This window comes from Sparus aurata, chromosome 24 (genome assembly GCF_900880675.1).
Source record: "Sparus aurata chromosome 24, fSpaAur1.1, whole genome shotgun sequence".
NCBI lineage: Eukaryota > Metazoa > Chordata > Actinopteri > Spariformes > Sparidae > Sparus > Sparus aurata.
The window spans coordinates 2,662,009-2,674,282 of record NC_044210.1 but is presented as its reverse complement, the minus strand read 5'-3'; the positions used below and the strand labels follow the sequence as shown (position 1 = coordinate 2,674,282).

Here is a 12,274-nt window from a genome sequence, read left to right as displayed (position 1 = left end):
CTGTGGGATGAATAGTGTAGCTGCAATAAGGTGAGAATCTGCTGAGAATAATGACGGAAATGCTTGTTTCATTTAGATGCTGAGCTCAGCCACCCTGCCGCTCATATGTTGATCCGTGGGGGAAAAAAAAGACTCCTGACACACTCAGTTTTCTACGGAAGAGGATTAGGGCCACATGTGAATTTTTTTTTTAGTTCTGACTTTAAAGTCAGAATTCTGAGAAAAAAGTCAGAATTCTGAGAAAAAAGTCAGAATTCTGAGATTAAAGTCAGAATTCTGACTTTTTTCTCAGAATTCTGACTTTTTTCTCAGAATTCTGACTTTTTTCTCAGAATTCTGAGATTAAAGTCAGAACTCAAAAAAAATTTACATGTGCAGACTTCTGACTTTATTCTCAGAATTCTGACTTTTTTCTCAGAATTCTGACTTTAATCTCAGAATTCTGACTTTAAAGTCAGAATTCTGACTTTAATCTCAGAATTCTGAGAAAAAAGTCAGAATTCTGACTTTAATCTCAGAATTCTGAGAAAAAAGTCAGAATTCTGACTTTAATCTCAGAATTCTGACTTTTTTCTCAGAATTCTGACTTTAATCTCAGAATTCTGACTTTTTTCTCAGAATTCTGACTTTAATCTCAGAATTCTGACTTTAAAGTCAGAACTACAAAAAAAATTCATGTGTGGCCCTAATCCTCTTCCGTAGTTTTCTAATCTAAATGTTGAGTTGTTTTAAACAACACGGTGCCAGTGCCAGCTGCAGAGACTGCCAGGGTGTTTACATCACATTTATCTGCAGTGTTACCTGTTCACCACTTTGTTTAACGGCAGTCAACATTAGATGGGCTCATCATTAGACATCTGCTGTGTTCATTATACATCCTCCATGTCAGTTTGGAAGTTCTTGAGCATGTAATATCTCACTCACCTACAATGCAGTACTGACTTTCCTCCTTCCCAGACAGCTTAACAACCATTCACACCTGGGCTCACCTAGCCTAAGTAACCCACATGAAGGCCCGCTGGGTCAATGACCCAAAGCCCTAATGACTCTGAAACTCAGAGCTCAGACTGTCCTTAACGACTCTGTAAGGACACTCCCACACAGAGTTCAAAATCCTGCAACTCCCCTCCAGTTAGTTAGAAATGAAGAAGCCTCATGGATGAGAGGTGAAACATCTTCAAGACACTGAAACACGTCCAGTTGCCTACGATACAGCACTTAGAGTAACCATGACCTGGATGATAGAGAACCTTCAGCAACATCTTACAGATGCATCAATTACCCACAATGCTTATTAGCAGGAGCACAATGTAAAAACTTCTGAAAAAAATTCCACTCTACTTGGATGGAGGATGGGTCTTGGCCCGGAACAGATCCCATTAACTTTAGGTGTGGATCCTGAAAAATGGATGGATCCAGAAACTTTTTCTCACTTTCTTTGACATTTTCCATTATATCTCAGGGAATAATGAATTGATCTTGATGAACAAAAATCAGGCATAGGTGGCTGGTACCTATGAGTGTGTAATTTAATGCAGATCTCCAAAAATTGATGAAAAGATCAAGTGGATTTAGATATAGATATAGATATCTTTTATTTTTTTGCTCAGCAGAACAAAGCCCAGAACAGAACAACTGGTCTAAACTTAAACTCATCCACACTTTACACATGTACATAAATGTATTGCAGAAGAGGCAGGCAGTGGATGACAGTTAAAGGTACAAATAACATTCATGCCAAATGAATATAGTGTTTGTAATGTAGTGCAGCATTACGGACTTGACAATAGTCTTCATTATACGTATGCAGTTCCTATATTAAACAATGTTATTCTGGTAACAAAAGCTTTAATTTATAAATCATGAAACATATACTTTCCTGCTTCGGTTTAATTTTCCTTCACATGCTCCATTTTGGAAGACATACTGTAAATTCCGCTTGAAACGTTTCCAGCAATATGGACACTTTCCCACCGCAGTGAACTTTATCAGTGATGTGCCAATGTGATGAATGGTATACAAGGAGAGAGGAGGCAGATGAGAGTCACACAGCAACCTGCACAGGTTCAGAAAGGTATGTTGGTGACCATGACTCTCATGCATAATTTATTTTTAAAAATAAAATATTCATAAAAATAACTATGGAATCTCACTACAGAAAGTCTCATCTTCATTCAGCTATTTATTTGATTTATTTCCTCTGCAGACTTCAGCAGACAAACACAAAATGAAGGTCTTTGCATTCGCTCTCCTGCTCCTGGCGGCAGTCACCTATGGTGAATACTGTTTTTTGAGTTGTTATGTTCATATTAGCTGTGTATTGATGAACATTAAGACCAAAATCAATCAATTCTTGTTTAATCCTGACAGGTTGATGAATTGTCAAGAAATGATGACCTTAAGTCTCTGATTCTCATCTTGACGTATTTGAACTTTTATGTTTCACAGTTTGTATTTGGTCTTTGCTCTGCAGCCTGTGTCCTGTGTGTCTCCATGTGTTGTAGGTGAGGCCCTGCAGTGTAACAACTGTGTCCGCGAGGCCCCCGACTCTGGAAACTGTGCAGAGACTGTGGAAACCTGTCCCCCAGAGATGGATGCCTGTGCCAAAATTACCTACCCTGCCCCTCATGGTGAGTGCTGTGGATTGTGTCAGTCAGGTTAGGACCCACTCCCTGTCATTTATGTTAAAGTCAAACCAAAAAAAGCATTTTGACCAACATTATAATTTGTAATTGTAAAAAACATTTGAAAGGAAAGTCATAATTTAAAGAGGATATGAAATGTGCAGCAGATGGAATTGTCTTTGCTTTTTTCTTTTCCATGTAATTCGTTTGGTAATTTATTTCACAACGCAGTTATACAATCGAACGTGATGCAACACAAATGTAGCAATGAGCAGTCCAAGTTCAGTCATGTTTGGCCTGGAATCATTCTAAGAAGACAGTTTGACAGTTCATTAGACAAAGTTTTGCCTGAATATTAAGTGAATGGATTTGAATATGTCAGACTGTCACCAAGGAAACTCCATTTAGAACTTTTATTATACTGTTGACTTATGTCTTTATTTATTTTGTATCCCTTATTACCTCCCTTGCATCATCAATTTCCTGTCACAGTTTGGTTAGGTTTACTAAACAAAAATATTAGGGCTCTATGGTTCACACAGGACCATTATTTCCAGGAGACCTCTTGTGTTTTAGAATCTACAACCTACCTTTGTGCTTTGTGTGGCACATTCACTTGATCACCAGTCCAGTTCTGATTACTGAACTTCCTGCATCAGAGTCAGAACAAAACAAAAAAATGTGTTGAGACTCCAAAACTTAGAATTAACTTTGAAAATATTAGGTCTGATCTTGGGTGTCAGTGTTTCTAATCATTCATTAAAATTCTGAAAGTGATCATAATGAAATCACTTTCCACTACAGTTGTTATGATAGTTGTGGAGTGGAAGTTCTTGGTATGTATGATAAGCATGAGTAATATGTAGGCTGTTAGAGTTCCATCGAACATAAAAAATGATGAACGTGTTTGCTTGTTCATTCTCCAGTAATGTCCAGTCTCAAACTTGTGAGCAGCTCTACCGTAGACACATTTATAAATATAAAAATATTGATATATAAATAGTATATATACAGTATTTGCCAATATACACACAATATCTGTACATATGTAATTTTCAAACACTTGTTACAAAGATATGTGACAGTAGCAGGATGACAGGCGCCTCATGCTTTGGCTTGAATGACTGTGCTTTAGGCTATAGCCCGCTTCACCTATCAGAACATGACTGACCAATAATAATATTAATATTGAAAACAAATATTCACAACAATATCCAAAATAAATCATCATCATCATGACACGGGATGTTTTGTGATAAAATGCTAAAAATAAGATCCACAACTGCGAGCAATCACAGGTTGGAATTTAAAAAGTGCACGTTCTATGGATACTTGAGGAGAATTCTTTTTAGGCCATCTCAGCCAAATGGAGGCCAATCATTAGAAAAGTAGAGCAATTTCAAATGTGAAAATTGTGTGGTGAGGGAGTAGGGGAGACTGGGGTAAGTTGAGCCAAAGGATAAGTTGAGCCATCCCTTGTTTCTGGGAAAACATTGATCATGTGACCAAATATTTAGGAGGAAGGCATCATTTCATGGAGTCTGTGAAGGTAAGAACCACATGGGTAAAGTGGTTCGACATTTATTTCCAAAAAAACATTTTTCACTCTTGAAAGTGAACTTAGTCTCATAAGTGTCATGAGAATTGTGTTAAGACCAAAATAGATAATTTTAAATTTGTTTCTCACATCAATTGTGGTATCTATGAGCTACAACATGAGGTCATAAACCTAGCATAAAAGTGCACCATTTTAGCTGTGGGGACTAATAAAGTCAAAATGGTAGTGAGTAGGGATACGGCTCAACTTACCCTGCTCCTATGCTCAACTTAACCCATCACGGGGTAAGTTGTGCCACGACACCACTTTTTTTGGACATGCTATATTATCGAAACACTTATGTTTGCACTCATTCTGTTTGTTTGAAGGGATGCACAACATCCTGAAATATATGCAGATGTATTAGTTAGTGTCAAAACAATGATTGCCTTGATGTTGTTATCCTAAATATGAAAAATGGCTCATCTTGGGGGGGGGGGGGGAGTAGGGATACGGCTCAACTTACCCTGCTCCTATGCTCAACTTAACCCATCACGGGGTAAATTGTGCCTCGACACCACTTTTTTTTGGACATGCTATATTATCGAAACACTTATGTTTGCACTCATTCTGTTTGTTTGAAGGGATACACAACATCCTGAAATATATGCAGATGTATTAGTTAGTGTCAAAACAATGATTGCCTTGATGTAGTGATCCTAAATATGAAAAATGGCTCATCTTACTCCAGTCTCCCCTACTGGTTGTGACTGTGTAGCAGGAAGTTGCCACCATGAGTGGACCTCTAGCATCATCCATACGACAGTTCTGTGCCTTATGTCTGACGACATTGTGTCTCTCTGGGGATGAAAACGTAATCCGGTAAACAGGCACGCCTGTGCATAACAACTGAAGAGGCGGAAGTACTCTACAGGCTGTCTGCGGAGGCTGGTGTCATGCACATAGAGCATGATGCTGGCTCTGGCTGACAGCCGGGTACTTAGAGTGCTGTTGAATGGTGGATGATCACTCTCAGCTGAAAGGTCCTTAATTGTACAATCAGTTGTCACAGCCTTTTTTTCAACTGTTTACTTGTGAAGACTTGTATGAGAACTTATTTTGAAGACTTTGACAAAATTTGGAAAAAGTGTCTATTTAAACATTTTAGCAATCAATGATCAATATTTAATTTTTATTTTTGTTTGATTTTTTTCTTGCTTTCTCACACTTTATTGACAATTGAGGAACATTACAATCATTAGGTCAGACAAAAAGAGATTTCATGAAACAGAAATGTCATGAAACAAAGAACTAATCAGGAGAAATAATAATAGTAAAAACTAACAGAAATAAAAAAAAGGTACATACATTGGTCACGCAGAGAATATAAATTACATAAAGTCTGTGCATTCACTGATAATAAGGAAAAGAAATCATATAGTTATTAGATAGAAATTAAGGTTATACATTCACCAGGCTGTCATAATACTGAAGAAATAGTTCAGAAATATTGAAGAAATAGTTTATTGTCTTTTACAATTTTGAGAGACTTAAGAAGATAGTCGAATTCAAGTAGAAACAATTAAACTTCGGCTTAGCTTTGGAAAATCTGTGTTTGTGTATACAGAACTTACAAGAGAGAATGAAGAAATTGGTTACAAACTCAACAGATTTGTTACAGTGAATAAAATAACAAAGAACATCTCTTTTGGTGAACAGGTATGAGACACTAAGAAAGTCAGATAAATGGTTTCTCAAGTCCATCCAAAAATCATGCACAACATTACATTCACAAAATGCATGAGCAATAGATTCCTCCAAATCACAGAAGACACATTTACTATCCATATCCATAAGCAGTAACCATGCTTTCTTCCAGTCAATATCATCAATTAACTCATCCCAGAAGAAGTTCCCTCTTGGAGAACATTCATTTTTAGCACGGATAGCATTCCTTATGAATTTATGATTACATTTTTTATCCAGGAGAGGGCGACCATCAATTATTAGTTTGGAGTCAATTCTTGCACTTGTGCTGTGTGAGAGATGATATTTCATCAGCTGTATGGTACCAGAAGGAATTGCCTGGCGTACAAGACTAAATTCTTTACATCTAATAGGAAATTCAAAAGTGCTGAGAAAATCATTTTAAGAGAGGAGGTTACCATGTTTATCAAATAAATCAATAATGAAAGATATGCCCTTTGAATGCCAGGAGGGAAGAAAGATAGATTTGTTTTTTATTGTGATGTCTCTGTTATTCCATAGCAGGGCTTTATGAGGGGAAAAGTTATGAACATAAAGAAGATTCCATGCTAAGAGAGCTTGTCTGTGAAAACTGTAACCACTGCATTTTTGAAAGATATTGCAGGGAATGAAATACCATAAGGAGTCTTCAAGCATCTTCTCAAACAATTAATTTTGAAGGTGTTTTTGATGTCAACAAAGTTGATAACTTCGAGACCCCCTTCAGACCTGTTATTTGAAAGAACAGATTTTTTTAATCGGTGTTGTTTGTTACGCCATATAAAGTTCAAAAAGGTGTCATTAATATCTTTACTGGTGGAATCGGAGGAGTACAAAGATAAAGCTGGATATACAAAGCGAGGGAGACCTTCTGCTTTGGAGAGAAGAACTCTGCCAATGATAGAGAGATCACTTTGAAGCCAGTTGTTAAGGATACTCTTTGTTAAGTTTGACCTAGGAAGAAAATTAAGATTTTGGCGTATAATTGGGTTTTTACAGATGTGAATACCCACATTTTTGACAGAATCTTTAGCAGGTATACCACATATTACCTGGTCGTTTGATTTATGAGGGCAGAGAATTTCACATTTATTCAAATTTAAATGTAGACCAGAGGCTTGGGAAAAATATTCGATGGATTTAAGAGCCAAAGGAATTTGATCCTTATCTTTCAGAAACAGTGTAGTGTCATCAGCAAGCTAAGAGATTGTAATTTCCTTATTAAAAATGGAGATGCCTTGCATAAGAGTGTTATTCAGAATACTAATAGACATTAGCTCCACCACCAGAATAAAAAGAAAAGGAGAGATGGGGCATCCCTGTCGAACACCTCTGTGGATACAAAATCTTTTGGAAGTGTTATGGTCAATAATAATGCAGCTGTTGATGTCTTTATACAACATTTTGATAGCAGAGATAAAATTAGAACCAAAGCCAAACATCTCCAGGGAGGCAAAGAGAAATCTGTGTTCTACAGTGTCAAAGGCTTTGCAAAAATCCAGAAATAGGATAATGGCGTCCGAGTCAATAGACTCAGCATAATCAACCAAACCTAGAGCCAGTCTTGTATTGCAGCTTATATGACAACCCTTCATGAAACCTGTCTGTGTTTCATTGATGAGGCGATCCAAACATTTGTTCAATCTATTTGCAAATATTAGGGCAAGTAATTTGTATTCAGTAGTTAGTAAACTTATGGGATGCCAGTTATCTATATACTGAGGGTCTTTCTCAGATTTAGATATTAAGGAGATAACTCCCTGTTTCATAGAGGTCACCATTTCCTCTTTTCTAAGACATTCTTTGAATAAATTGAAGATGGGTTTCTCTGAAAAGTTTCAAAAGCGTACATAGAATTCAACCGGAAGACCATCTATGCCTGGTGCTGTGCTTTTTTTCATAGATTTCAGAGCATTATTTAATTCAGTAGTTGTGAGCTCTGCATCACATAAGGACTTGAAATCATTCTGTAATAACAGGAGCATGGTTACACACTTCCTGAAACTCAGATTTGTAAAGGTTTTCATAAAACAAAGAGATGAAGTCAGATATTTGAGCAGGGTCTTTACACAAGGTATTATTGATATTTAAGGCAGACAGACAAGATTTACCTTTATAATTTCTCTTTTCAAGAGCAAAAAAATAGCAACTTTTTTTTCACCTTCCTCAGTCCACTTAGCTCTGGAGAACCGTTGGCTAAATCAGTATATAATTAATCAAGTTCAAATTGAGTTTTTTTTTATTCCATTAATTCTTCATCAGAGTGAATACCTTTTTTAAGAGACCATCAAGTTTTAGCATGAGGGTAGATTCTTTAAGAAGTCTGTTTCTTTTCAGCTCCTTGCTGTGTTTGATAGCAAGCCCTCGAACCTTAAACTTGAATAGTTCCCATTTGCTCCCATATGATGATTCTGCATCAGAATCAAAACACTCAGACAGACATTCTATGACAAGTCGAATCATCTAAAAGCCAAGTGTTAAATTTCCAGTAACCACGGCATCCATTAGATGAATCAGAAGTTAACAACTTAAGAGATATCAATTTAGGGTCAGTTAGAGGAGCATGAAGATGACAGACACTTTTTAGATACTGCAGGAGAGGGTGTGACTGGGTGTGACATAAGAAAAAAAGTCTATTCTAGATCTAAGGGTCTTGGAGCCATTGCACCAAGTAAAATCCTGCATGTTGTCATTAAAGAAACGCCAAGCATCTACTACAGATAATTGGTTTCATAAGGAAGAGATTATACCATTTGTTTTAGAGCCCCGGGATACACGAGGGAGGAATCGGTCTATGAGGCTGGAAGTAACCGAGTCAATAATGTCACCTCTAACCTTGTGGAGTAAAATCACAACACCAGCAGAGTGGTTTGTGCCATGGTCAAAGAAAACAGAATTTCCCCATTGTGACTTGCAAAATGTGCAATTGGTTTCACCAGAGTCAGTCTCTTGTAGAAAAATCATATCTGCTTCAGTGTGTTTACAAAATAAAAAAAGTTTTCTTTTTGTTGAGTCTCTTAGACCTCTCACATTTAAGGAGACAATATTAAGTGAGTTGAACTCAAAATTCTGCATGACCTTTCAGAAGAAATAGACAAAAGAAGGGACAGACAAACAGCAAAAAATGTACTAGTACTAAGACTAGAAAGCTTAGTGATAGTGATAGATGAACTATGCCGCCCCAAAAACGTGGCAGCAGTGACCATTAAGTGACCCGTAGAACAGTATCGAACAAAAGGTTATCAGAGTGTAGGCGAGCAGTGGGTCTGTTGAATATAAGAACGAATAATCAAATATTGCATAAGTCTATTCAGAAAGAACAAGTCAAATGAGATCAAAGCCTCTGCAAGTATGTTAAGGTATGAAATGAGGAAAGACAAGCCCATGACATAGATGATAATGAAGTCATAACAATAACAACCGTTTCTATTTTTAACCGTATTGATTTCATTTCACCTCCAAGCAGTCGACCTTCTTTCCTTCAATGTAAGCGAAGGGTCCTCTGAATGATGCTCTCTTCCCCTCCTCTCTGACCTTTTTCACCAAAGGCCACAGTTTCTCTCTGGCAGCTGCATCCTCGGGGGTTAAGGCCTCTTTGATGCAGAGATTGTTGTCGCGCAGACACCCGGAGTTCTTTGCTTCCTGCCAGATGATGTCTCGGTTGAATCACATGGTGAATCTGATGATGACTGTGCGAGGAGAGCCAATCTTTTTCACAGTGCCCAAGCGATGGACGATGTCCACGGCGAGTGCCATCTTGTCGCTAATTTGTGGTGCCACTTTGGAGAGAACGTTTATTGTGATTTGTCTTATGTCCTCCCCGTTTTCCTTATTCAGTCCATGTATTTTTAGATTCCACAGTCTGCCGTGACGCTGCATATCATCCAGTTTTATCTTCAGTTGAAGGTTTTCTTTTAGCAGCTTCTCTGTCTCCACGTCAAATTTCTGTATTCTCTGGCAGTGGGTGGTTACCTGGTTTAGCAGAGAGTGCACTGTAGCTGTGAGAGCATCCATCGCTCTGGCAGTAGCTTGAGACGTTTTTTCGATGGATGAGAGCCTTTCCAGGATGACACGAGTTGCCGAGTCGCCGTTGTCAGTTGCTCTTAATTTGGAAGGAGGGCTTTTGCTAGCGGTTAAAGGCAAAGCTTCAGTTGAGGAGTCATTATCCATGAATTCAGCCATGTCGGCGGAGCCTAGCTCTGTCACGCGAGAGAGGAAATAGCGCCTGTAGAACACCTTTTGTATAAACTAAACAAAATGGGTCTGGGGAATCGTCGGTTTCATTGAGTTTCAAGTAATACAGTCACATACAACAATATCTTCGGAGGACGACATTCGAAAACTCCCGCTCACGATGCCATCTTGGCTCCCCCCTCCACCCCTGAAATTTGAGCCTGCAGGCAAGTACCTTATACATGTGGCAGGTGGACATAACATTTCTATGTCCACAAGCTGTGCAGTGCCTGTGTGATGTGACCGCGCCGTAACTACAGAAACACTCTGTTGAAGGGCTGTTTCTAACTGTGTTGTATGAATAACCAAAAACCTGAAGCTGGAATAATGAGCAGACTGGTTCTACTGAGGAGACTCAAGTGGTCCTTTGGAGTGCAGTAGTGTAAATAGTTTTTTGGTTCTTATAGGCGTAGAATTGCGTATAGACCATATGGACCGTATAGACGTGTCCATACCAATCTCAAATGATGGCTGAAATGTCCACACCAATATTTTTTAACACAAAAATATAAAATGTGTAATTATGAACTTTATAAATGTGATGTGGCCTGCCTGCATATTTTCACATGCAGTCATAGAGAGTGGTTCATTATATAATGTGGTCTGTTTCTAAGGAAACTGGTCCAGCTGTAGACAGCTGTTGTTAATCTATGTGTAATGCAAAGTTTAATGCAGTGGTTTGCACTATAATGTAATGTAATGCACTATGACTGAGGTAAAGTTCAGACATGTTATTACACAGCCTCCTCGTCTGTCAACAACGCGTACAATTTTCCTCCCCTGGTGGCGGCGCATGGTGGTGGTGGGTGACTGGCTATGTCCCCACCAATGTCAAAATCAGTGCTTTTACAGTGCAGGGGTCTCATTAACCATCAGGCTCAATTATGATCTTAAAGGGATGGGTCTTCTGATGTGGGGTTGTATGAGGTACTTATCAGTGTATTACCTGCAGTAGATGACAGTCAGCTCTCCACCTGTGTGGGGGACCAATAAAGGAAAATAACAGTACAGACGACCAGGATGACAAAATAATAGAGACGGTAAACATGTATGACAAATATGTATGGGAGGATGTCAAGCAACTTACCATCACATTTTTGTACCAGAGGGTTAGTTTCTCTGAAAAGATGAAACAGGGAAACAGTGTGACATGGTGATGTACGCTGCTAATAAATTTATAATATTTAATGGTGATGAAACTCCATTTAATAGCAGGACATGTTTCACTAACATGTTAAACAACCCTAGACCCCTTTAACCAACAGTTCACACAGAAATGTCCCAGATTTTCAGAAAGATTGTTGGAAGAAACCCAGTATGACATCCTCTAGGAGGAAGAATGATATAACATTTGTTTATTTCCACAGAGAACACTTTCCACAAGTCTTGCTTCAAGATGGCGGAGTGTCTGAAGCTGGCATTCACTCAGGGTCTGAAGGTCAGCTGCTGCAACTGGGATGGCTGCAACAAATAAGCTCCACCTTACTATGAAATACTTTATGTGACCCAAATAAAAGCACAGTTACAATATAAAAAAGATGGAAGAGTCCGTGTTCATCTTTATTTTTCCTGACAGATATGAAATGAAATAATTAACCTCATATAGTGCCAGAGATAGAGATTAAAATCAAATTTAGCCTGATACACTCTGGCTATCTCGTCATAACTCATATATGCATCAGTGGGGAAAAAAAGGCCTGTCATCACAAATGCATACGCAGGCAGAGTGTGGAGGCAGTACCTGCTTTTCATTCAAGTGATTTCCTGATTGCCTTGCACTTTAGGTGTGAGGTAGTAAAGGAAAGGAGGATTAGTAAAGGCCATGCATATATATAAACATATAAACATATATGTTGTAAACTAAAAAGTTCATTTCCGGGATTATCATGATTAATGTTGCTCCAGGACTACCTTTTGAATTTATGACAGAGCAACATAATCCACAATTGAAGTCAGGCACATGTATTATCCAGTGGACTAAATAGTGGGTGAACAAACAAACAAAGCCAAACACGCAGCTTGAGAGTTTGTTGCCGCTGCACGTTGTTAAATGAACAGCAATAATCCTTCAACACCAGCAGCAGCATCACCAACGTCAATTCTTGACCTTTAAAGATCAAAGCTGATCATAAGT

At 38.3% G+C, this 12,274-nt stretch overlaps 1 protein-coding gene across 1 annotated transcript; it reads left to right on the top strand.

The window, feature by feature from the left end:
- The first annotated feature begins 2,059 nt into the window (after positions 1 to 2,059).
- Positions 2,060 to 11,689, top strand: LOC115577213 (CD59 glycoprotein-like). The gene is made up of 4 exons (XM_030410166.1): positions 2,060 to 2,074; positions 2,207 to 2,276; positions 2,505 to 2,630; positions 11,508 to 11,689. Exons 2-4 carry the CDS (start codon positions 2,228 to 2,230, stop codon positions 11,612 to 11,614), a joined length of 282 nt encoding a protein of 93 aa, XP_030266026.1. The 5' UTR covers positions 2,060 to 2,074; positions 2,207 to 2,227; the 3' UTR covers positions 11,615 to 11,689.
- The last annotated feature ends 585 nt before the right edge of the window (positions 11,690 to 12,274 follow it).

Excerpts from the sequence above, each read along its gene's own strand:
- LOC115577213 (XM_030410166.1), top strand. The coding sequence starts at position 2,228 with ATGAAGGTCTTTGCATTCGCTCTCCTGCTCCTGGCGGCAGTCACCTAT. Across the intron at positions 2,277-2,504 it reads CCTGGCGGCAGTCACCTATG|GTGAGGCCCTGCAGTGTAAC; the intron begins GTGAATACTGTT and ends CATGTGTTGTAG. Across the intron at positions 2,631-11,507 it reads TACCTACCCTGCCCCTCATG|AGAACACTTTCCACAAGTCT; the intron begins GTGAGTGCTGTG and ends TTATTTCCACAG.